At 40.1% G+C, this 22,688-nt stretch overlaps 1 protein-coding gene across 6 annotated transcripts in view; it reads left to right on the forward strand.

The window, feature by feature from the left end:
* Nucleotides 1-21,805, forward strand: part of LOC310867369 (dedicator of cytokinesis protein 9) — a 98,585-nt gene extending 76,780 nt beyond the window's left edge. For 4 of the 6 annotated variants that reach the window (XM_083777375.1, XM_083777378.1, XM_083777376.1 and 1 more), the window contains 25 exons: nt 394-477; nt 764-875; nt 3,284-3,462; nt 3,568-3,684; nt 3,791-3,902; nt 4,072-4,202; nt 6,761-6,875; nt 7,302-7,368; nt 7,524-7,571; nt 9,848-9,984; nt 11,140-11,255; nt 12,124-12,261; nt 12,521-12,703; nt 12,793-12,906; nt 13,015-13,230; nt 13,400-13,457; nt 13,777-13,883; nt 14,000-14,122; nt 14,247-14,360; nt 17,147-17,293; nt 17,390-17,600; nt 18,358-18,548; nt 18,914-19,014; nt 19,378-19,516; nt 19,977-21,805. In XM_083777375.1, coding sequence (XP_083633501.1) covers nt 394-477; nt 764-875; nt 3,284-3,462; nt 3,568-3,684; nt 3,791-3,902; nt 4,072-4,202; nt 6,761-6,875; nt 7,302-7,368; nt 7,524-7,571; nt 9,848-9,984; nt 11,140-11,255; nt 12,124-12,261; nt 12,521-12,703; nt 12,793-12,906; nt 13,015-13,230; nt 13,400-13,457; nt 13,777-13,883; nt 14,000-14,122; nt 14,247-14,360; nt 17,147-17,293; nt 17,390-17,600; nt 18,358-18,548; nt 18,914-19,014; nt 19,378-19,516; nt 19,977-20,102 — 3,186 coding nt within the window. In that variant the 3' untranslated portion in view covers nt 20,103-21,805. Of the gene's footprint in view, nt 1-393; nt 478-763; nt 876-3,283; nt 3,463-3,567; nt 3,685-3,790; nt 3,903-4,071; nt 4,203-6,760; nt 6,876-7,301; nt 7,369-7,523; nt 7,572-9,847; nt 9,985-10,574; nt 10,619-11,139; nt 11,256-12,123; nt 12,262-12,520; nt 12,704-12,792; nt 12,907-13,014; nt 13,231-13,399; nt 13,458-13,776; nt 13,884-13,999; nt 14,123-14,246; nt 14,361-17,146; nt 17,294-17,389; nt 17,601-18,357; nt 18,549-18,913; nt 19,015-19,377; nt 19,517-19,976 lie in introns of all 6 variants that reach the window. The other 2 variants (XM_083777377.1, XM_083777380.1) reach the window with 1 other exon arrangement.
* Nucleotides 21,806-22,688: the final 883 nt, after the last annotated feature.

Genomic DNA, 22,688 nt, shown 5'->3' on the forward strand with positions numbered 1-22,688 from the left:
GGAAATGTGCCCATAATTAATTGCATGTGTCTGCTCGCTCATACATACAGTAAGTTACAATGAACAGCAACATGATTTTAAAATGGAAGGTTACTTTTCCCCCCACACCACGCCAACACACGCACCACCCAACACAACAGTGGTCCCCAGGTTGATTCTCAGTCAGGGTGGTGGTCCCTGGCTCATAATCAGTTGAAAACCCCTGATTTTTTTACACGTTATACTTAATTACTTATACATACATACAAGGATTGTGAAAGAAATAAGATCAATTTTATATAGTACAAAGAACGTGACAGAGAATATACTGTAGTTTTGTGGTTGCCATACTGTAAATATAATAATGACAAATAATAATATTAAATGAACACAACATCTTCCTGTACTCTGCAGCGCTGTTTCACCTTGATGGACAGAGGCTTTGCCTTCAAGCAGATCAACAACTATATCAACTGCTTTGTGCCTGGAGACTCTAAGGTACAGTGAGAAAGAGCAGTTAAATATAAGGAGAAACACATGGTATAATGTTTTGTAAAAAAAACAAAAACATGTTTTCAGAAGTAAAGAATGGTTGGTCCAAATATTTGGGGCCTTGTTGTGAGAGACCTTTATTCTTTAGACTTTAGAATGATCTCAGGATTCAGAGGAGTATAATTTTTTTTAGTCTGTGCTCCGGGAATGAATGTGTTTTGGACAGGGTTTGAGCGTTAGTTTAATATTGTTTGTTTTGCCTCAGTGATGCATCTAGTGTTTTCACTTGCAGACCCTGTTTGAATTCAAGTTTGAGTTCCTGCGTGTTGTCTGCAACCACGAGCACTACGTACCCCTCAATCTGCCCATGCCTTTTGGAAAGGGACGGATACAGAGATTTCAAGGTGAGTTCATTGTCTCCACCAGGCCGAAGGCATGGGGAGAGAGTATGTTTTGCACTCCGTCCGTCCGTGCGTGTGTCCGTCCGTCCGTCCTTCCTTCCTTCCGTCCGTCCGTTACCAGCTAATCTCCGCCACCGTTGGCCCGATCCATGCCAAACTTTGCACACATTTTAGGCAAAACACATTTCTGTAGATTACTCGTACACATTATCCATACATCACACAATTCGGTATACACTATCTCCATAGTCATGTGATCAACACGGATCTGCACCATTTCCCATCTTCCATCCTGATTGGCTAAGATTGGCTTCCAAAGATCACATGATTGGTCCGTTTCGAACAAAAGGCCACAAATTACAAACAGTGTGCAATTTCCGCTAAATTATACACACACATTTCCACTAGGCCGAGGACGACATTTTTTTCCAAATCAGCTTCATGGTGGCCAATTCCTGTTTTTAGCTATAACTGCATCGATCTGTATACAACTTATGTATGCGCACTCCCTAAAGGCCATGGAAAAACATTGTCCCTGCATCCCTCCACATCTGCCGGTTATAGTGCCACCATGAGGCCAATTTCTGCTAAACACATTGCTTATTTTAGTCACACAGATTTCATCCAAATCTCACGCAAATCGGTACATATGATCTCTGTAGTCATGTGATCAAGATGAGTCATGTATCTGTATTTCTCATCCAGAATTCGATCCTCTGGGATGCTATGAGTGAGGTCTCCTGGTGGAGACCTGTGCCCAGAAGGGCACTTTTTCTAGTTGAGAATATAATCATCAGCCATTCTGAACCTTTTTAATTTCATGGACGGCCAGTTTGATATGCATTAGGTTATGGACTCCCATTTCTTATGATTTTATAAAATGTTGATTTATCTCTTGTGAGATTTGCAAATTAAATGTTTGTATTATGTTTAATAAGGTCACCAATCAAACCATGCTGAATTACTGGACAAGGCTAGCACTAATATAACGGTTCTTCTAATCAATAACTTGATGGATTACATCATGCAATAATGCTACAATACCTACTAGTCTGTTTTACACCGTAATGTATGAATAATCTGTATTTACTGTAAATGTGCTTATGCTGAAAATCCTGCTTTTACAGCAGAGCAGAGGTTATTGTATTTCTATGTTCTATTCCCCCTCTCTCACTCTTGCCAATTCTCACAAATTTATAACTAGATCATACAGTGCTGTCACAAGGCAGAAAAATCACAGATCTACAAGCTCACATTGCATATAAATCAGAAAAACTAAACGGCTCCAGTGCTCCAATCAAGGCCACATGGGTTAAAAGATTTTCCAGAAAACCTGAACTCAATTAGTTAGCATCATTACATGTAATTAGCGTGGAATGATTTATTTTTGTATTTCTTTTTTTCAATCCATTTCAAAATGTTGCACAGTAAAACGATGGTACTCGTGATTTGTGTGCATGAATATGAACTGCAACAATTTTTTTGGTGTGGGTGGGGTGTTATGTGTAATTGGGAGTTTTCTTTTTTTTGTGTGTGTGTCATAAAGTTTTAAGGTTTCTCAACAGTTTGGAATTTATGACTCGCACCAAGTTTAACCCTAAGGACACGTTGTTTTCTCTTAGCTCATGAGCTCAGATCTTAAAGGTGTTAAAACTTGCATGCCGTGAGTTTTGATATGATCCTAATCATTGGAACCCCTATACTTGTCTTCTGCTCATCTCTCATGGGCTGTGGTGGTGTCTTCATTTATTTGCCAGTTTGAACTCATCTGGTTTTGTTCATTCACCTAGTCCACTTTCACAATAAAGCGCTGTTGATTTGGATTGATTGATTTCGTTTTTTAACACATTTGTTAAATCGATCATTAACCACATTGAACCCCAATGTATCTATTCTGGGATGTCATAGCCATGCGTCACAACAGGGGGAAAGGGGAAGTACAGTACAGAGCCCTGGGGGACCCAATGAAGTATTTAGGGGTTTAAGTGGTTAATAGAGTCTGAATCATTTGAAGATAAGGTAAAAAAGAAATACATTGTATGTATCTGTACTTTCCCCATGGACCTGCTTAGATGGCATGAACTTGTATCTCTAGAGGTAAAGCAGATCTATGAGAGACTATGACATAGAAGAGGGACACGCACAAAGCACAAAACAAATGTGTTCCTACTCACCGTGATTCAATGTCGAGCAATGGAAATATTTCACATTATGCTCAAGGGTTTTTTATGTTATGTACCTCAGCAATCTAGCCATCTTCCTTGTTTGTCTTTTATTGCCAATGTCACAAGCATCTGTTTTATGCAATTCGAGATCTCAGTTAAAATGTGTTTACATGAGTCTATTGAGTTTCTTCGACTCCCTCCACTTGCTTTGTTAGGCCAATCCTCATGTCTTCCTCCCTCTTTCAGACCTCCAGCTGGACTACTCGCTGACAGATGACTTCTGCAGGAACCACTTCTTGGTCGGCCTGCTCCTCAGGGAGGTGGGTGCGGCTCTGCAGGAGTTCAGGGACGTTCGCCAGATATCCATCCAAGTGCTGAAGAACCTGATGATCAAGCACACCTTTGATGAGCGCTACACCTCCAAGGTAAGCTGCACCTTCATTCTTGCATCTGGCAAGAGTCCGATTAAGTGCCACAGGTTTGAGTGTTCTCTTCAAGACGTTACAAAGAGTGACTGATTCGTATTTCAGAGCCAGCAAGCCAGATTGGCAACCCTCTACTTGCCCCTGTTTGGTCTGCTCCAAGAGAATGTCAACAGGCTCAATGTGAAGGAAGTAGCCCCGTTCAGCATCAACCACTCCAACAATGTAAGTATGCCACCTAGTGGCTGTGGATCAAAATCAACACAATAACACTAGCATGCAGGTCTGGACTCTGACTGGGTGGAATAATGCTTGCTGTGTTTCCCTGCAGAATGGAAGAGAAGATTCCCTCATAGCTAACTCCCTGATGACCCCTCCGAGGTCCAGCACCATTCTGGACAACAGCCTGCACAAGGATGTGTTCGGAGTCATCTCTGGCACTGGTCGGTTCAACACAACTATTCATGCACAGTGTATGATGCTAGGATAGACAAGTAGACAAGCAAAAAGTGTTAATATTCCATTATCGATAATTTGGAATTTGGAATAAACATTAACACTAAGACTTTGCGTGTGTGATGTCAATCTAATATTAACTATCGTGTGTTACAGCCTCACCGCACATGTCGTCCACCCCCAATATAAACTCGGTGCGTCATGCTGATTCTCGTGGGTCGCTCATCAGCACAGACTCTGTAAACAGCATCCCAGAGAAGAACGATAAGATCCACTCTCTGGACAAGGTATGTTTTTGGCATAACGTAACTTGTCATGGACACAGACTTGCATACTGCATAGTTCAGTGTAGACGGTGGCCGTCATGTGATATTTTGCCTATGAGCTCTACTAAAATAGTTTTTTCTTATCAAGGTAAGTAGAGGATTTGGTTTTGTATTCAACTAGTCTGAAATGTGATTAGTGAGAGATTAGTGTAATTAAAAACAACATTGGAAATTCAAATAATGTCATAAACATAAACGCTGTATGTTATAATTTGATCTAGAGAGATTCTCATAAACGCTAAATATGTTATACTGTACCGGTATATATTTGGGAAATCGCTGTTCAAACCGCTAAATCTGCCTTGCCCAACAACTACAATGTTATGACAATATTGTAATGATGAATTATATTCTAATGATATTGATTGACATGATATTTCAATATACATTTAATTTCACAGTTTAAAGCAGAGAGGCTTCCAGAGCTTGTTTTGTGTGTGAGATATTTACAATGTGCCAATGTGAATGTACCAATAGGCCACTAATTATACAGTCAATGCACCATGTACCTGATTGTTATCACCCCTTTGGTGTGTGCAGCGCTTTATCTTATCATCTCAAAATTCACAGAGCTTAAAATAACTTGATAGTCATAGTCAAGGAGATAATTAATTTCTTCAGGACAGTGTTTTGCCAACACGTAGCAAATGCTTTTTCTTGTCATGTCTGAATAAACGCATTAGATACTCATACTTGTTGTGGGAGGTTTGTACGTGTACTGTAGATTGGAACGTCAACTTCAACATGGCGCTGTGTCCACAGCACGTGCTTGCGAACATCAGTTGTGCTCTTGTAATTGGCCAAAGATCTGCATTGTAGAATAGTAGATGTCAAGTAAACGAGTGAAAGTTTTGATATAAAACACATTTCCATCAAAAGGTCCCCTTATGATAATAACAGACAGAGACAATGACAGAGATATAAATGCTCTTCCATGTTAATATTGACTCCACCCAACCACCCCCCTGACCCCCCTCCACCACCCTTTCGCGCTCCCTGCATGGCCGACAGTGGCAGAAAGAGAAGTTCGTGCGGAGGCACTCCGCCAACGTCCTGCGCTTCTTTACTGACACCGAGGAGTTGCATGTGCTGTCCGTGCGCAACAAGCGCCTCACCATGGACTTCTCCCTGCTCTCTGTACCAGAGCAGCCCAACGTTTCACTTCAAGTACATAAAAACTAATCTACAAACATCACCCTTCTTTACCCATTCATCCTCCTCCCCCCCTGCCCTCCTAGAAGTGTGTCCCATCTGGGAATGTAAGAGTATATGCACAGTAAAACAAATCCTCAGAGTCAATTTAACTCGGAGAGTGTGAAAATAGACCCTACAGGGATTTTACTGTGTGTCCCTCTGACTGTGTGTGTGTGTGTGTGTGTGTGTGTGTGTGTGTGTGTGTGTGTGTGTGTGTGTGTGTGTGTGTGTGTGTGTGTGTGTGTGTGTGTGTGTGTGTGTGTGTGTGTGTGTGTGTGTGTGTGTGTGTGTGTGTGTTGTGTGTTTTGTCTTGTCCTTGCCTCAAGCCACTTTCTTTGCCAGAAATGTATTTGCAGGCAAGGCCCTATCCTATCCTCTCTGGTGTCATAAAGCAGAGCTGCTGCTGTGCTAGAGGGTCTCTGCTCTCTTGAGTCTTGACCTCCAAACTTTGTTTATAAACATGGACGCAAATGGGATTATTTTGTCCTATTCCACGCTGTGTCATTTTTATTTTCAGTCTGAAAGACCAACATAACGTCCTCAGTCAACTACTCTGACTTATTTGGGGCAGCTAACTTTAGCTTTCAAGTTCCCCACTCTGTTGAATGCATTCTGGACAAACCATAGCCTCATGCTTTCCATGAAGTCAATCCCCAACCATTTTTATGGTCTAGACTAGCTCACCGCTGGCAAAGGAACGTGCTGCTATATACTGCCAATCCCTCGCTGTGGTAGAGCTAGTTGCTCCACTGTTTTGGTTCTCTCTTTGCCCTGCTCTTTATATCAACTTGGAGAGGAAGTGATCATTAGTTTCATGTAGAGGTCAGCGGCAGACTGACCACAAAGAGGCCTGGTAGGACTCTGTTATAGAGTAGTTAGACCATTCTAACCCCAGGGCCTGAGAAAACCCATAGTACAGTCTGTTATAGAGTAGTTAGACCATTCTAACCCCAGGGCCTGAGAAAACCCATAGTACAGTCTGTTAGCATTTTATGAACTACATTCACATGCCAAGTGTAGTGATGCATAGCTAACCACTTCAAGGATAATCTAAGCTTATTGTGTCTTTTTAATACTTAATGACCAGTTTCTCAGGCACAGATTAAGGTTTTGATCTGAGTCCCAGAAACCACTGAAGCTCAATTTGACAATTGTAATTTGATATTGACGTCACCACAAAGAAATACATCACTGATGGATAAACCTCAAACATTGATAGTTTCTGCTAAAAGCAAAAGGAGATGCCTCTATGTAGTAGAGTAGACGAGGGGAGAGGATTACATCATCTAGTTATGGATCTCTGACAAGTATCTCTTGTCCTTCAGAGCCAACATGCCTCAACCTTGGGCAGCACCCTACTGCGATGTGACAAACTGGACCAGGCAGAGATCAAGAGCCTGCTCATGTGCTTCTTACATGTGCTCAAGAGCATGTCGGAGGGTAAGATCTCAGTCAGGAACTATACATCTACAGTATATTGTCCTTACTCACACACACACACACAAAAAAAAAAAATATATATATATATATATATATATATATACACAGTATACAATATATATATATATATATATATATATATACATACAGTATATATATGTATACATATTATGTGTGTATGTATGTATATTTTTATTTTTTACTCGTGTGTGTGTGTGTGTGTGTGTGTTTAAATAACAGGAAAATAAATGTAATTAAGGGCTAATTACGGTTACTGTACACATACTAATTACCTACAGACTGGTGTCTTGCATTTTGTCTTATACTTTCTCTATGCTCTGTACTGTTATTGTTCACTCGACTGTAGTGATGAAACAGCCGTGTCTAAAATGCACAAATATTCTGACGTTCATCTCTCCCTCTCAGATGCCCTGTTCACATACTGGAACAAGGCTACATCCGCTGAGCTGATGGACTTCTTCACGCTAGTAGAGTAAGACCTCTAATCTCTCATCATTGTCTCCTTATTGTCATGATTGTCTCCTTATTGTCATGATTGTCTCCTTGTTGTCATCATTGTCTCCTTATTGTCATCGTTGTTTCCTTGAAACACAAGTAGTAGTAACGTTTCACTCCTTTCTTTCTCAGAGTGTGCCTCCATCAGTTCAGATATATGGGAAAGCGATACATCGCCAGGTAATGTTGTCAGTGCCCACTTCAGGTGCTTACATATAGTGTTTAACCCATTTTGGCCTGAGATCAGATTCTAAAAATGTCTGTTTGAAAATGATGTTTTCTGAAAAAGCTCAGTCAGTGGTTCTTCGATTTTTCAAAAATAGCACACCTACAACAAGCTCATAGAGCTTGTAGATCTGCTATTTTTCAATAGCTAAAGCATTACATAATGCTAACAACAAAAGGGGTTCCCGCCCAAAATGGGTTAATAATGATCAGTGGCCTGTTTGTGCCATTTATTTATCGTTAGATTGGCTATATTTGGTGGTAGTCTGAATAATTTGTTCAAAGGTGTTATTTTAAGATGGCGTTAAAACGATCGATTATCATTTTTACATACATACATACATTGTATCTGTAACGATTAGATTATTTAAAAAAATGCCTCGCCACTGTGAAACATTGTATGTAATGTGTGTATTGTGATATGACTGTAAACACACGCAAATGCAAATTCTCTTTCCAATATTGACCATATTCACACTGCAGTCATTTTGTGGTGGTGTTGTTACCAATTCCACATAAGAGCACATTGGCTGCTGTAGGAATATGGTCAAGGGCAGAGCTCTGTCCTTGACTCACGAGGGCTTCTGGGTGTTCACTCCCTCTAACCTCCCACTATTCTCTATTTCTGTTCACTTTAAATGCTGGCAAGTTTAACATAGTGACATAACACATGGCTCCTGCCCTCTCCTGCTTGGGTAAGAATACAGGCGGAATAAGCTCGTACGCCAAACGCATGATCTCATCTTGTGAGTTTGCCATGCTGTGAGTCTGAGACATACAGTATACAGTACCACATATTGTATCTGAGCTCACTTCTGCTGTGCGAGTCTCTCATTTTCACCTGCATGGCTTACACGTGTGAAACCAGTCAGTCATGGCGTCTGGTTGCTTTAACTCTACGGATGCTGCTTTCATACTTGGTGTAATTGCATTCCAAACGCACACAATGCACTTTTCAGCTTGTCTTTAGTAATGCATACTAAAGGTTGTGGGAAAATTAAAAGATAATAATAATTAAAGGTAGGGTATTGTGATATATTTTGGTTAAAATAAATGGTTTTTTGATAAAGGGTTACAGCACTATATAGAGTTTTCGTTAAAAGAAAAGAAATGTTCAGGTCTGTTGGCAAATTTTAGCCAATCAGGAGTGAGTACTCACTGGGTACTAGTAGAATACAATTGAAGCTGGGTACTACCCAGTTTCAATTGTAGTATTAAAATTGGCTAATGGGATTGCAGGCCGGCCAGCCGGCAGGCAGACCATGGCCACTCTGACTCATGATGACCATAAATAAACGCAATACGCCCAATATAGGCAGGACCACGGCCCTATGACTCAGACATGACCATAAACAAACCTGTTTTGCCCATATATAGTCATGTCACTATGACTTAGACATAACCATAAAGGAACCCGATATTCCCATATATAGCCGTATATGGGAGATCCGGTTGTCCAGAGTACCTACACACACACAGACACACACACACACACAAGCTCTCTCTCTTAGGCTCTTCGCGTCGATTCATGCCCAAAGCCCCTTTCGCTCCTCCTACTCCGCGCTGCTCCCAAAATACCCCCCGCCCTTCTCCCCCGGCATGCAGCGGCATGCCGAAACCAGCAAAACAAGACGTCGGATCCTGCGGTGGTCAGTAGTAGGGTAGTGTTACAATTCCAATTTGGCGTGTTTATTTCTTAGTGTCATCACTTCCAATTTTAGTTGTACATCTTGTATGCTGTGTTCTCTCTCCTGATTGGATACTAAAGGGCTAGAGAGACAGGTTACTGAACAAACACGATCAGAAGAAAGAGCTATTCAACACATATTCTTAACAGTAAAAGAGTTAAATCACTTAACCTACCGTCCTACCTTGTTACTGCCTGAGTAGTGTGCAACACTTTTTTCCTCTTATAAAAGTAAAATTATGTATAAGATTGCTGGGTATATATATATATATATATATATATATATATATATATGCATATGACTTTATAACAAATACAACAAAAATAAATTCTTGACTTGGAACATTCTTCATGATATGGCCGCAGATTCAGATAAAAGCAACTGAGATTTGACCAGCAACATGCAGGCTCCGGATGTCATTTCACCATTGGAGGCTGCAGGATTACAGTTTACAGAATCTGATCCACCCTAACCTGCTTGACTAACCCTGGCTGCGCTACATTAGTCAGCCGCTCATCTAACGGTGTCCTGTTTACTCATCAGGAACCAGGATGGGGCAGGACCCATAGCACATGAGCGGAAGTCTCAGACTCTGCCTGTATCCCGTAACAGGGCGGGAATGATGCATGCCCGCTTACAGCAGCTAAGCAGCCTGGATAACTCATACACATTTAACCACAGTAAGTGCCCCATACAGTACTTACTGAATGTCCGTTCATCCACTGGGAGAGTCCCCCTTTCACTTCTCCCTCTCGTAATCTGACACACTCGTCATCGGACACAAACTTGCTTATCATCATCATCATCATTCCCTCCTCCTTCCTCTTCTTCCTCTCCATTGTCTGTGTTACACCCAGCCCGGTGTGGAACGCTAAAGAGTTTACCCATATGGGTCAGTCGTTGTTATGAAATAATCAATTTTCATTGGAGGCCAAGCTGTCTTCTTGTAGCGTCACAATGACTTTATTAAACATTTTGAATTTTGTGGTAAGTCTGTTAACCACTTTCAACCTGGCGTCCCTATGTTTGGCATGGCATTACATTACTCAGTCATTATAAGCAAAAAATATCAGTAATTGGCAATTTCTCTGCCGACAATAGCCAATCTACAAGATCACAACGCAGCACACTCACACCACGACATGTGAGCTTGTAGATGGACTGTTTTAGAAATGTTTTTGGAACATTACAAATATATACGGTATATGAAAATGGGGCTTAAATGGTTAAATGGTGTCATTTAATGAAGTACATTTCTTTGTGTTTTCAGTGTAAAAAAGATTTCAAGTTTGCTTGGAATAACTGTAGACTATGGTAAGAATGTATCAGGTCGACAGGCAGTTTGCAGACTGTTATTGGCTCTGTTCATTTGGTTGAATTAAGAGCATGGCCCTTTTAGTTAAACATTTGCCATTAAAACCATCCATCTGTCGTACTCATTTTCTCTTAACATTCATTTAGCTTTCACTTTCTGAAAAAACAGCAACAACTTCATGCCAATGTAAGCTTTCATTCAAAAATGATATATCTAAATTATTTGAGGGAAAATGGCCTACTTGAAACTTGTGCAGCTTGTCTGATTCCTAATAGCCTTCATTGTATAACATAATTAATAATTAATAATAATGATTTCTTTCAAATGAAGGATAACTCATTTTAGAATGAAACCTTTATCCTTTTCATTCAGCTTTATTTTCCACTTTTTTGCAATGGCTTTGCATTTTTATACTACTGTGCCTCTTATTTTGATATGAATATTTACTTAAGTTAAAAGGGAGACCATCTTTAATTTGGTGAAGCAAATGAACTACAGCTTTGTGCTGTCTTTGGTGCAGCCTACAGCCACTGTGACGCTGATGTTTTGAACCAGTCTCTCCTGGAGGCCAACATCGCCACTGAGGTGTGTCTGACTGTACTGGACACACTCAGCATCTTCATCATGGGATTCAAGGTAAAATAAATGAGTGTATAATAAGTGTTATCAGACATTTTCTTTTTATTTATTGTTATCTTTTTATTTGACAAACAGAATGATCAGCTTGTCAGCAATGCCGGGGTAATTGTGCTGAAAACGCGTCACTCAGCGTGTGGGTGAAATAGGCTCTCTCCCCCTCTCGCTTCCCTCCCTTTCCCTCCCTTTCCCCTCTCACACTATTCCCGTTCCTCTCTCAAGCAAAAGTGAAACAAAGCAATCAAAACAAAACGATGTATGTACATTATAAATGGGCATGAAGAAATGTGTAATCAGAGCTGTGTTACATTGCTAATTAGATGGAAATATATCATACAAAACTATACTTTCTTTTTGTCATTTCCTGTCAGAAATGCTTACTGTATACATCCAGTGACGGATACCCCCTCTGAGGGCCGTGGCACAAAACCAAATAGTTTGCTCGCTCAGTGAATGAACGCGTGTAGCGTTCAGCACACCGCCAGCACTATCGCCGCTGCTCCCATAGAGTTATATACTGTATAAGGCTGCTCCCCGACTGGATCTGCTATTATCGATTCTCACCCAAAACTTATTTTGTAAACGAGGATCATATCGTTTAGACTTCCCAAAGACAGCATAGGCCAGCGGAATTTTCATTTCCGTTTTTTTTTACTTCTATATAGGAAAGGTTAGCTTGGGTTGGTATACATTTTATAAAACAGTGCAGGGATACATTGCACATAATCATCACGTATTCCATCTCTCGCTATCCCTCTCTCACTCTTTATATACATGTATTTACTTTAACATTTTCCATTATGTGTGTGAATGAATGTGCTTCTTTCCTTACATATTTTAATATTGTATCTCTTTTGTATCTCTGCAGACGCAACTGTGCTCCGACCACGGCCACAACCCACTTATGAAGAAGGTGTTTGAGGTCCACCTCTGTTTTCTGAAGATCAACCAGTCTGAGACAGCCCTCAAGCAGGTCTTCACGTCACTGCGCACTTTCATCTACAAGGTATGAAGGATGTTCAGTCTGCTGAATTGTACACAGTAAAAGTGTTAATGTATCCATTTGTAACTCATTGAGACTACAATAATAGTTAAGAACCAACAGGTCTGTAACTCTGAGAGGGTACGACTGTAACCAAATGGTTAAATTGAATTAACACTAAGGGATTTTGCTGTGTAGTCAGTCTGTCATTGTCGAAGCTCTTCTCACAAGTTGTCTGCCTGTCTGTCTGTCTGTCTGTCTGTCTGTCTGTCTTGCTCTCTAGTTCCCCTGCACGTTTTTTGAAGGCCGTGCGGACATGTGTGCCTCGTTCTGCTATGAGATTTTGAAATGTTGTAACTCTGCGCTGAGTTCCATCCGCAGCGACGCAGCTCACCTACTCTACTTCCTTATGAAGAGTAACTTTGACTACACGGGACGCAAGAACTTTGTTCGAACGCACTTACAGGTAGGACAGTGGACTGCCGTGGCCTCTGCCATACACATTGTCAGTGTTAGTTAGTCAGTAAGATTTGATGACAGCACATCTTCTTTCAGGTGGTGATTGCTGTCAGTCAGTTGATAGCTGATGTCATTGGGATTGGAAGCACTCGTTTCCAGCAGTCTCTGTCCATAATCAACAACTGTGCCAACAGTGACAGGACCATCAAGGTTGGAAACACAATGTTATGCTATGTTGTGCTTTCACTAAGAGGGGAAAAAACATTTACAATACATTTTTGTTATAAAAGCCTTAACTGCTAGCACGCCCCTCAACAGAACACAGCCTTTCCATCAGATGTGAAGGACCTGACTAAGCGGATCAGAACGGTTCTGATGGCCACGGCCCAGATGAAGGAACATGAGCGAGACCCGGAGATGCTAGTGGATCTCCAGTACAGCCTGGCCAAGTCGTACGCCAGCACGCCAGAGCTACGCAAGACCTGGTTGGACAGCATGGCTCGCATCCACGTGAAGAATGGGGACCTGTCAGAGGTCTGTGATGAGGCTTGTGACTCTGTGACAGCTCTATACAATCGCATGTTGGTGTAAAAGAAAACAAAAAACATGACACATTTTTTTGATTGAGTGAGTGAGTTTGTTGTTGTGTGCTGATCATATTTGCATGCTTATTTGGCCTGATTTTTCTTTCTGTTGTCTACAGGCGGCCATGTGCTATGTGCATGTTGCAGCACTTGTGGCAGAATACCTGCGGAGAAAAGGTCAATTTAAAATCTTTAATAAATATGTTGTTCTTTCCTGTGGCTTAATTGAATAACTCGACCATATTCACACAGCAGCCATTTTCCTCTTACATCATACTCAGGGTGAGGTTTCCCTATATGACAAGAGTCAAAAGGCTATCGTGTGAATATGATGAATGATGCCATTATTTACTTTCAACATACTGCTACTGCAAAGCTATTGAAAAATGTTACAACACTGTTGACCTCATTGTCTGTATGTATTTCAAGTAGTTTTGCTTGTGGTAAGAAAGACAGGGTTCATTGATGGAATGTTTCCATGTTTCATGTTTATTAGGCATGTTTAAGCAAGGCTGCACAGCATTCCGTGTGGTGACTCCAAACATTGATGAAGAGGCTTCAATGATAGAGGACGCAGGCATGGAGGATGTCCACTTCAATGAGGTGAAAAAATATTAAAGTTATTATTTAACATGTAAATACGTACATATGATACATGATGATTGATATGAATTAGACATGATCAACTGTACTGATCAACTGTGTCATGCTCTCCTCAGGATGTCCTGATGGAGCTTCTGGAGGAGTGTGCAAATGGCCTGTGGAAAGCTGAGCGTTATGAGCTCATCTCTGACGTCTACAAACTCATCATCCCCATTTATGAGAAGCGTAGGGACTTTGAGGTGCAGGGCTTCCTCAACCATTAGTTGATCATATTGAGTGTCCAACAAGTGCAAAGGACCTACGACGAGGGCTAGAACGATTTGATTCTCAATCTGATAATATCACGTTGTTTGTGTTGCACAGAAACTGGCCCACCTATATGACACGTTGCACCGCGCATACAGCAAAGTCACCGAGGTCATGCACACAGGAAAGAGACTGCTGGGAACCTACTTCAGAGTCGCCTTCTTTGGCCAGGTGGGTGATCAGTATGGGAAGGAAATGATGGGCCGCTCACACCAAGCACAATAACTATAAATATAACTATACATATATATATATATATATATATGTTTTGTCTCAAGTGGATGTAATAGCAGAGTCCACACCACATTTATAAGAATGACACCTGTGTGAATGCTCATGCAATTATCTGTGTAGTTACTGTATTGTTATAGTGATCATGCTTGGCGTGGACTTGGTTTACCTAATGGCAATGGGGCTTATGCCAGATTGGGGTTTCCTTTCATTTCTTTCTCCCCCCAAAGATATTTTAACTTTCATTTGTCTTAACAGAACATGCGTTCATTTGATTTGCCACACTAACTGTATTTCAGAAATCATTCAAGCTTGATCTAAATGAGAGCACAAGCATTTATTTGGTATCCAGTATGACAAAATAATTTAACATCCGAGCATGGGAGCTGCTGAAAGTGATTTGTTTTATTATTAAGAGCATGACCACGTTTTGTGGCCTTTTTATGATCCACTCTAATACCCCTTTTTCTGCTTTTTTTTATCCTCCTTAAAGGCAGCGGTAAGTCATGCAGTAATGTAGACTCTGCTAGCTTTTCTGAGCAGCCTAAGTCTGTGTGTGGTGTGGTGTGGTGCTGCTGTAATTACATTACTCAGTCTTATTTTGTTGCTTAAAGCTCGTAGCACTACTGTATCTCTTACTCACCAGAATTGTCATTATTATCATCTGTCTGTGCAATGCAGTAACACTCACTCATCTATAGAGCTGTCACGATTACAAATTTAACTTGATGATTAATTGTCACACAAATAATTGCGAGTAACGATTTAATTGTGCTTTTTGCATTGAACATTGGAACGTTACAATTAGTTTGTTTTCCTTTTAGGCTTCGTAATCACAGATTGCACAGGGAAGATACATGACAAATAACTTAACTTATCTACAAAGAAATCACTGACACATTTAATAGTTTCTTCTTTCCAAATAATGTACAAAATATCGGAAATAGTTGATGTACAAGCTTACGTCACTTGTGGTAAGCTTGTAGATATGCTATTTTTGAAAAAAAAAGAAAAATGGATGGACCTTTTTCAACATGGAAATGATTGACTATTATGCAATAATAATTGCGATTATATAATAATTGTGACAGGCCTAGTCATCGGTCTGTGCAATGCAGTAACACTCACTCACCAGTATTGTTGTCATCTGCCTATCTGTGCAACAGCATTGCATGTTGCTGTTCCAGTGTGGTTTCTGCACTCACTTTTAGTTCTCCTGCTTCCATCTTCCACATCTTTCTTTCTACCAGTCTAAATGTTTTATAATGACCCTAGCTAGCTTTCCCTTTGTTTTGTTAACTTTTTAACTACATCATCAACCTTGCCATCCCAATTTTGTTCATGTCATTATTGGTAAAGCAAAAACATACATATACACACTGTGTGTGTGTGTGTGTGTGTGTGTGTGTGTGTGTGTGTGTGTGTGTGTGTGTGTGTGTGTTAAAATCACATCGTACATTATCATACATCATCACAATTTGCGTCCTCACCTTCGTCATCAATGTTTGTGTATACACTATGATGTACCATTTGACATAATTTGACTGACGTAAGATTCTCCATTCATTGTCAATGAGAATTTAATGTTTGTGTAGGACGAAGTTTGTGGATACACACCAAAAGTTGGACATAGAAAAATAACACGCGTCGCAATGCGACACAGTGGAAACTATTCATCATATTGTCATATGATGAAGTCTGTAGTAGGGCATAAGTGGAGAAAAGAATATCTGGATCTGGATCTGGGTGTGGTTAACTTGAACAGTGTGCTTTTGATAACAGTTGAGCTCCATAGAGCCATGTCTCTCTTGACATAGTGGCTGTCCATACCGGTGCAATATATGTGAATACTTAGTACCCTTCTAGATGTGTATTACTAGTCATGGAATAACATTTTGTTTTCTGTTGTCTACAACCATATAGCAGTACCAGTTTACTGACTCAGAGACTGAGGTAAATCAATGTGAATACCCACAATGAGGTTGTAGTGCAGTAAAGACTAGGCCTTGTTGTATATGTTGCTAATACAGTCAATGGTATGTTACCTGTGTTACTTATCTCTGACCTGTGTTGCCCTATAACTCCTCCAGCCTGATTTATACTTTGTTGTGCGACTCTGTGTCTCACTGAAATTAACTGATGTTCAATGGGAAAATCGGACTTTACATTTTTAATTACCTATTCGACAAAGTATAAATTTGAATTTTAAGTGTTTGTCCTGATCCTAGAAAGACCGCATTGAAAGGTTTAATGGCAGGATTCCATGTTTCATTGGGTGACTGCATGACATCATGCATTATGATCTGCGGAAATTCATCTTTAGTGTGTTCAACGTTTCATGTAGGACAATTGGATGTTTAATGTATGGGCCATATTGAAGACTTCTACACCCACTGACAATTTGAAATCCATCTCCCTACCTCTAACCTTCCTTCATCTCACACCACTGAACTGACACCAGTTGATGTCTTGTCATATACTTTGTCTTCATGCTTGGACAGTGCATTGAGGAGCCTGCGGAGTGTGACACTTGCCAATTTGTCTTAAAGATTATTTTATTGTTTGTTTTTTAAGAGGTTGTCAGAATGACTTTAATGCACTCACAGCTCACATATTATGATGTTTTCTCATGCCAGTATGTTTTTGTTTTGTACAAACAATTTATTTTTAATTCACGTTTACATTTTTGACATAATGACCATTTACCGTTTTTGAATCATTCCTAGGGGTTCTTTGAGGATGAAGATGGTAAAGAGTATATTTACAAAGAACCCAAATTCACTCCACTGTCAGAGGTATCCCAGAGGCTTCTCAAGCTGTACTCTGACAAGTTTGGCCAAGAGAATGTGAAGATGATTCAGGACTCTGGAAGGGTGAGACTTACATTTTTTGTATGGTTTGTTCTTTAGCCCTTATACCCGTTTTTAAAACCATTTTCCATGTTCTGCTCTGACCTGAATCATCTACAGATAAACCCCAAAGACCTGGACTCCAAGTATGCCTATATCCAGGTGACACATGTGACGCCTTACCTGGAAGAGAAGGAGCTAGTTGACAGGAAAACAGACTTTGAAAAGAGCCACAACATCCGTCGCTTTGTGTTTGAGATGCCTTTCACCGTCTCTGGCAAGAAGCAAGGAGGGGTTGAGGAGCAATGCAAACGGAGAACAATACTGACCAGTAAGTGTGCCTGTCCTTTACAGTAGTAGTCCCAAAATTAATGTTCAGCCTTAAGAGAAATTGTCATTATATTCAGCCTCAAAGTATACTTACTTCAGCAAGGTACGTAGATACTATTAGACCCCACGTCAGAACGCAGAACTACAGAAGCAATTTATGTCCAGAAATGTCAACCAGCTTTCTTTTCTCAATCAATAAAATAAATTCTCAATCAATAAAATAAATTGACCGCCCCCTCAATCTTAATAATAAATAAATAATAAATAAATTTAAAATAATAATAATAAAATAATCCTCCTGATTCACATTTAACTAGAAAAGAAAAGCATTTGTTTTGCCCCTTCCCACCCTGTGCCCCCCCCGACACTGCCAGGGCTCCTCCCAACTGTCTGACTGTGACTGTTTTAACATGCATTGCACTAAAGAAACATTCTACAAGTATGGGAAATTTAGATTAGATTCAGAAGATGTCAGCACTTTGTCAAGGCCCCTTGGCCTGCCCTAATCACTGTGGTTTTTATTGTTTTATGATTTTAAAGATCCAAAAGGTTCAACCTTTATCTCTTATCTTCCTTATCTTAAAACTGTTCATCTGATAACAACACGTTGCCTCTAATGGCCTTCATTAGATGAGAGTATAATAAGCACATTAAGCAGACCATAAGCTATAAAACTGAACAGTGTGTACAAGAATTGCACAGACAAACATGTCAATCAAATTGTCTTACACCCCATCCTAATTCCTTCTCTCACCCAGCGACACATTGCTTTCCCTACGTGAAGAAACGTATAGCAGTGATGTACCAGCACCACACTGATCTGAATCCCATTGAGGTGGCCATTGATGAAATGAGCAAGAAGGTGGCAGAGATCCGACTGCTCTGCTCCTCTAGTGAGGTTGACATGATCCGACTGCAGCTCAAGCTCCAGGGCAGCATCAGTGTTCAGGTGAACATGCATGTGCTCACATTCTTCACACTCTTCGACAGTATCATCAGATGATGATAAGACTGCCCCTCACTTCACTCTTTTAATTATTTCCGGAAAAGCTGATCTACAAGCTCTGTGAGATTGTAGAAAGGCAAATAGCTGAAAAATAAAGTGTTTCAAGTGTTCCTCATTTTGCTGTGGACCCCCTAGAAGCCCCTCAATGACCCCTCTGGGGGTAATTGTTTGTAGTACAAACTTTATATAATAAAGACTATTCATTATGAATTATTAATACAATTATTATAATAAAAACTAAAACACACTGCTTGAAGTGAAGCCAATAAAGCATAAATTTGACGTGCAGTTTTAATGTCTGCCTTCAGGTAAATGCTGGACCGCTGGCGTACGCCCGAGCTTTCTTGGATGATGCGAGCAATAAGAAGTATCCTGATAACAAGGTCAAACAACTGAAAGAGGTGTTCAGGTGAGGTGATCATTATCAATGGGTGTGTGCAGACTTTAACTCGGTTTTCCTTTTTCTAATCTAATCGCCAGGAGATCATACATCAAACATAATATTGACACAGAAGAAGGAATTCGCAATGAGAGTTTGCAGATTACGGAGACATCTTTCCACAAAATAATAGAAAATGCTCGATAGTGGGCTCGATAAGAGCCTTATCGATAAGGTGATCGTTATCAATAACAATTTACGAGCTCCATCCCTACGGGTAGTGTACATCGCTCTTGTTATTAGGGAATGCAAATCCGCAGAGAACACCTTTCTAGTTTGTATATACATAGTTCTTCTTTGCAACATTAACACTATATATATTTTTGTGAGCAGGCAGTTTGTGGAGGCATGTGGGCATGGCTTAGGCATCAATGAGCGACTCATCAAAGAGGACCAACAGGAGTACCATGATGAAATGAAGGCCAATTATAGAGACCTAGCACGAGAGCTCTCTGCCATCATGCATGAGCAAGTAAGTATATTATAAACCCATATGGACTGGGCAACTTTGGTCAATGAATCAATTGTATTATAGCTATATTAGTTTTATATAATTAAAATGTTGTAAATGTTACTTTCCCTAAAATAAAAATACATTTGATGTCACTTGTGATGGTTACTTTGACACACTTTATACCATTAGTTTTATGGAATTACATATAATCTTCTTCTCAGATGGGTTTTATAGAAATACAATATGCTTCCCAGTAGAGTCTGACATAAAAAAGTGGCATTCATAAAGTATTTCTGATTTGATAACTGCTTTTTCTGTTTTACCTTCATGCGGACATGAGCAGATTGGATGGTAAATGCAATACTGTACATATTGTGATAAGTCTCTGAGGTTTATTAAATATACCCAGCCTACCCTTTAACCACTCCATCCTTGCCCTCTTTCCACCCCCTTCCTTTCCACATTCACTTCCTCCCAGATCAGTCCAGTTGAAGACGGCATGAAGAGTGTTCTTCCGGACTCGCTCCACATATTCAACGCCATCAGTGGTACGCCGACCAGTGCCACCATCCAGGGCATCCCCAGCTCATCCTCAGTGGTATGAGGCCAGAGCATGGGTAACCCCTGACCCCGACACCCCTCCGACGCCAACTAGGCATGCTGGTGATGCCATATATAGCCATTTCCATCACCTCTATTATGCCAAGTGTTTTCTCTCTTCTCAGCGATGCAGACAACGTGGAGGTTGGCACTGGGATAAGCAGAGATTTTGGTGAAGTTCACCTTGGCCAGAGACCTAGCCAATGCATACTGACCCTGTACAGAGAGTATAGTCACTATACAGTCACTGTGGTGGATGTGGCCAATCATGTTCTGTGACAGAGGGGGGTGCAATAAAAGCATGGAAAGGAGGAGCCCTGGCTTACAGGGGACATGCTGACCAGTGGTGGCAGAAGTACTCTTTACTTAAGTAAAAGTAGCAATGCATAATGTTAGAAATACTCTGTTTCGAGTAAAGGTTCTCCATTAAAGATTTGACTTCAGTAAAAGTAAAAACAAAATATTGACATAAAAATATACTAGACAACAAAGTAAAAGTACGAAAATTCCAACATTGGTCAAACCTTTTTGAAAATGGGTGATCTACAAGCTCACAACGCATCGCGATCCCCTGCTATTATCGAATAGCCGGAGTATAAAATAGGACTTATGTGCTTAATGTATGTTTCGTAATAATAATCTACATCCACAGTAGCTACTGTAGTAACTAAAGCTGTCAAATACTTGGCAGTGGAAGTACAACATTTGTCTCTGAGATGTAGAAGTATAAAGTATGGAAAAATGGAAATAAATCAAGTAAAGTAAAAAGTCCCTTTGACTTGTACTTTCCACCACTGATGGTGACACAGGTAAGCCATGGTGTAGCTGCTCCTTAACCAGACGTCCAGTACTGCAGGATTAACCATGACCTGCACTGTCTCCTCCATGGCCTGTTTTAATGTCTGGCAGTACTGGCTTGTGTTTCCTGTGGAGACATTCCTGTTGGAATCTATAACTGATGTGCATGTTATTATTACCCCGACCACCAACCTACCAAATAAACCTATTTTACCTGTGTTCATTTTTTTTTATAATGTTTGCCCATTTGTTTTTTATGTACAGTATTCATTTTTTTTTTTACACATCTCTCGATATTGATGTCTTGATGAACAGTATGCTGCATACATTGATACTCACCTTGTACATGAAGTTATATTTCTACAAGGCTGCAACCTGTATTTCAAAAAGAGACTCCTGTGGAAATATAGTATTCAACCGTAATCGCTTTGATGTCTTTGAATGGGACTTTTGAAATATTTAAAGTCATTGCATACAGTGAGTATATTCCACGTTGTTTATTCTTGTATATAAAAAAAAGGATTGTGTGCAATATTTGTCTTTTGCAAATGATCTTGCTGTGTGGGATCAAACACTGTAAAGATTATGTTCACCTTCTTGCCAAAGCGATGAGGTGTGGAACCACGCAGCAAAATCCTGAGTGTTATTCAGTGTGTTGTTTCATTCATTACACGCTCAGTCAAATTAACATTCAGGGTTTCACTGTGCAGAGACTAGGGCTACTGTGGAAGTAATATGAAGCTTTTACCATTTTAGTGTTCCTTGAAAATGTTAATGAAAATGTTTTTTTTTATTTGGGAAGCAATGGGTTTTTATTTTTATTTAACAAAGTCACTGTTCTGCTGTAGACAGAAATGTTCCCTAATGCTTTTCTTTTAAATAAAATTCACTTATTTCTCTGCACTTCTACACATGAGTTCTAGCTTCATGTCTTATTACTCTGCCTGCAGCAATGTGTGTCAGTGTATTGTAATCAGTCCTTTTTGTGTTTGTTGCAAGAAAACGCAGCCACTTAAACCCTCAAGCCTTAATGAAACAGACTTGAATGTCCTACCCCCCTCTCACATAATGGGGTTCAAGGGGTTAAGTGTTTTAAACCCAAAATATAATAAAATAATATCAAATATGAATTGTGAATTGCTAAATATATGAGTCATCACTGCACACATTTATGATATATTTTCTCTATTATTGGTTATTTTTGTATTGGGGGCGGGGTCGCGAGACATGGCCAAAGCATTTCCGGGGGTCCCCAGCCAAAAGCGTTGAGAACCCCTGCTCTATAAGAGATGTGGTCACCCTATAGGACAGGTATTATGGTATAGGGCTGAAAACAGATCTGCACAATCTCAATATTATGCAACATAATGTTTTTCTTTTTGAGTCTTTGTTGTAAGGGTCTGTTCCCAAACTGTTTTTATAGAGGTGTTTAATCTAAAATATATTATAATTGGTCTGGCGGAGACTGGAAATACAGGTTCCCATAAGCACATGTGTTCAAATACACTAGTGGAAATACACGTTTATATGCATGTTCAAACTTGAAGCATCCATTTAAACACTGCAGATTAACACACATTTATGCAAGCTTTTGTTTATTTACTTCTGTCATGGAGTATGGAAATTGATATAGAGTGGTGGGTGTGCGTCTCTTATATCTCGTGTTCACACACAATTAAGACATCATAAAGAGAGGACAGGACTCTGTCCTCTCTTTATGATTGAGCCAGGACTCTGTCCTCTCTCAGCATTCTGCAAGGCACATCAAAGGACTAATAATTACCTATACACC

Source organism: Protomyctophum parallelum, assembly GCF_964188405.1.
Source record: "Protomyctophum parallelum genome assembly, chromosome: 11".
Lineage (NCBI taxonomy): Eukaryota > Metazoa > Chordata > Actinopteri > Myctophiformes > Myctophidae > Protomyctophum > Protomyctophum parallelum.